General features: G+C 38.4%; 1 protein-coding gene across 1 annotated transcript; it reads right to left on the bottom strand.

The window, feature by feature from the left end:
* Positions 1-238: 238 nt before the first annotated feature.
* Positions 239-2,655, bottom strand: LOC104092181 (polygalacturonase-1 non-catalytic subunit beta-like). The gene is made up of 2 exons (XM_009597714.4): positions 2,477-2,655; positions 239-2,352 (listed from the first exon to the last, which is right to left on the bottom strand). The coding sequence occupies exons 1-2, from the start codon at positions 2,528-2,530 to the stop codon at positions 517-519; spliced, it is 1,890 nt and encodes a 629-aa protein (XP_009596009.1). The 5' UTR covers positions 2,531-2,655; the 3' UTR covers positions 239-516.
* Positions 2,656-2,970: the final 315 nt, after the last annotated feature.

Below are 2,970 nucleotides of genomic sequence, written 5' to 3'. Positions count from 1 at the left end.
TTCCTTTTATGATAAAACTTTTACCTCTACACAATGCTCCGTCACATTACCAAAATGAGATTCTGTTTATTTTGCAAAAATAAAAAGAAGATAAAAAAGAGAGCAATCAATTTCTAAAGTTGTGAAGGTTTAACTTGTCTATTCATATGGACACTTCGTAAAGATGATTGGCTTATTTTTTAAATCTATTTTCCTTTTTCTACTTGGAGCAATGAAAAGAATATGAATGCACAAATCATAGAGTAATAACAATTACTTTGCCCAAATATAGAGAGACAACAATAGAATGATTACATAACAATTGTAAATTGACAGCCATTCAAAGTTAATGAAGGCAAAAGTTGAACAACTTACACAAAAGGGTACTCAAAATATAAATGAGTCTATAATAATAATAATTAATTAATTACTATAAAAGTCAAACCAGTGGTACCTTTTTCTTCTTCTTGTAACACACCCGGTTCGACCCGAATAAGAAAAATTGCACATTTATTCAATTCAAATCCTTTGCTTGGCTCAATCAGCAATTGCCCAAGTCATGTCATTTTCAAAGATCCAGTGACAAACCTCAATCTTCCCGGGTCCCGACCCGAGTGCAACAAATGCTCCATGACTGGGTCCCCATGAAGACGTATCCACATGGCAAATAGCAACTCCATGGTTGATTTTGGCCTTTGAATTCGGGTCCAAAATATCCGCTTCGTAGACCCGAACTTTAGGAACCGAATGGCAGTAATAGAGCAAGTAAGGGAACAAGCTCTGATGACAAGACACTGATTTGGTGACTTTTCCACCGTTGATTCCTTTGACTGATCCTATTATGATATTCTCCTTTGACCCTTTTGTATTCTCAGTTGTTCGAACGACAACGTTTCGGCCCAAAACGGAAGTTGCAAAATCAATCATATCTTCAGCTGAGTTAATACACCGTTTTGTCTCGCCGGCACTCGGTGCTCTTTCACACTCCGTCAAAGCATCGCCGATCATCTTTGCCACCGGAGAATCATCGCCGGCGTGAAAGATTTTCTTCATCTCGCCAATCTTGGAGGTAGAAAATGGTAATTTAGCAGCAATCACCCGGGGCAAAAACGACCTTTTAGGCATCTTATCCTTTATATCTGGCATAGGCATAATTGTACCACTCTTCAACATCTTCTCCCGGAAAAACTTTCCGGGCTCAACCCACCGGTTATTCACCATTTTGCCACCGTTGACCTCGGTCAACGAAGCCAAAACTTGAGATGATTTGTTGTGGTAATTAGAAAATGTGGCAGAATCTTTGACATAATCTTTGAAAGTGTTATTAACCCCATAAGTTTTGAAATTAACTTTTGGGTCGTTAGCACCTTTACCGTAGCCAGTGAATTTATCAGTACCTTCGTTAAAAGATTGACCATAGTTGACAAAATTTGCTTCACCAGCATTTGTATCCTTGATATAGTTCTGAAAATTGTCATCTCCAACATTAGCTTGATCTCTGTAATTAGTAAAAGTCTCAGTTGGACCATTACCACCAGCACCATAGTTCTTGAAATTATTTTCAGGAACATTTCCATTGGTACCATAAGATGTGAAATTTTGGTTGCCACCATTTGCTGTCTGACCATAGTTTGTAAAGGTTGAACCTATAACATTTGTGTCTGTACCATAGCTGGTGAATTTACTATCAGCCCCATTCCCATTTTTGCCATAGTTACTGAAAGATTGGTCACCAGCATTAGCATTTTGTGAGTAGGCAGTAAAATCTTGATTCCGACCAGTAGCTGCGTCGGAATAGGAAGTGAACTTAATATTGGGGACATTCACATTTGGACCGTAGTTTGTGAATTTACCAGTACCCCCAGCAGCATTTGTGCCATAGGTGTTGAAACTTTGGTCAATTACATTTCCATCAGGGGCATAATTGGAAAATCTATCATCATGGCCTCCGGAATCTCTACTGTAGCGTCTGAAAGAATCTACAGGGATGTTTTCTCCGTCAGAATAATTCTTGAACCCGTCAAATCCGCCAGCTCTGGTAGTGCCGTAATTGGTGAAGTTCTTGTCATTGTAAGATGCAAAGTTGACATCTTGGCTGTGCTTTTCAAGACTTGGTGACAAATCTGGGGCGCACAGCAGATTTGCTGAAGAGCAAAAGGAGTGAAGCTGTGTGGAGAGTGCATTCTGATCTGCTACAAGCTTTGTGTAAGTTGCATATTGTGCAGCGTTCAATGGTGACGCTTTGTTGAGAAGAAACCATGGCTTTGGCAAGTCATTTGAGACTTGTTTCTTCCAATACCTAATCAGATAACCTTTCGGTGTAAATGGGTTCCCAGATTCACCAGAATTATCTTCATTTCCAGCCACAACAACCTGCATTCACACCCCATTAAGTACATAAAGTTACAATCTTTACACAACAAGGGGTACCCCAAATCAAGATTACTTCAAAAACTAAAAGAGATAAGAGTAATAAAGATTAAAGATTGTTACTTACATTGAACAGAAGAACAAGTAACATGCATAAAGAAAGAGTTTTGGTGGTGTGCATTTCTTTAGTGTGAAACAGAGAGAGAAAGGAGGAGGTGAAGAGTAGAATGTTGGTGGGAGGTTTGGTTGGAGGCACAAAATTTATAGTAGAAGGTTCTAAAAGAGTATAGTAGAAAGTAGAGATAGATGATAAATGGAGTGTGGGGTTTGTTGTGCTCTTGCCCTTTTGAAGTTTAAACACTATCTGTCAGTATTTTTAGTAGAGGGTTTTGGTTTCTTGATTAATCATGATTTACACTTCCACAAGCTTGATTTTCTTCTTTCATTTTTTGGTAATTGAAAGATGGATTATATTAGTAAGCTGAGCTTTTTGCTTTGTTGATCCTCTTTTGCTTATGTCTGCTTTCTGACGTGGAAAACTCATTCCTTTAAAAAAATTTAAGTTGGGTACCTTTTTTAGCTTCACTAGACGCATGACCTGTAATTTGGCTTGTCAGTTTA

This window comes from Nicotiana tomentosiformis, chromosome 10 (genome assembly GCF_000390325.3).
Source record: "Nicotiana tomentosiformis chromosome 10, ASM39032v3, whole genome shotgun sequence".
In the NCBI taxonomy this organism is placed as follows: Eukaryota; Viridiplantae; Streptophyta; class Magnoliopsida; order Solanales; family Solanaceae; genus Nicotiana; species Nicotiana tomentosiformis.
The sequence above is the reverse complement of the archived record's forward strand: the minus strand, read 5'-3'. Positions and strand labels throughout refer to the sequence as shown.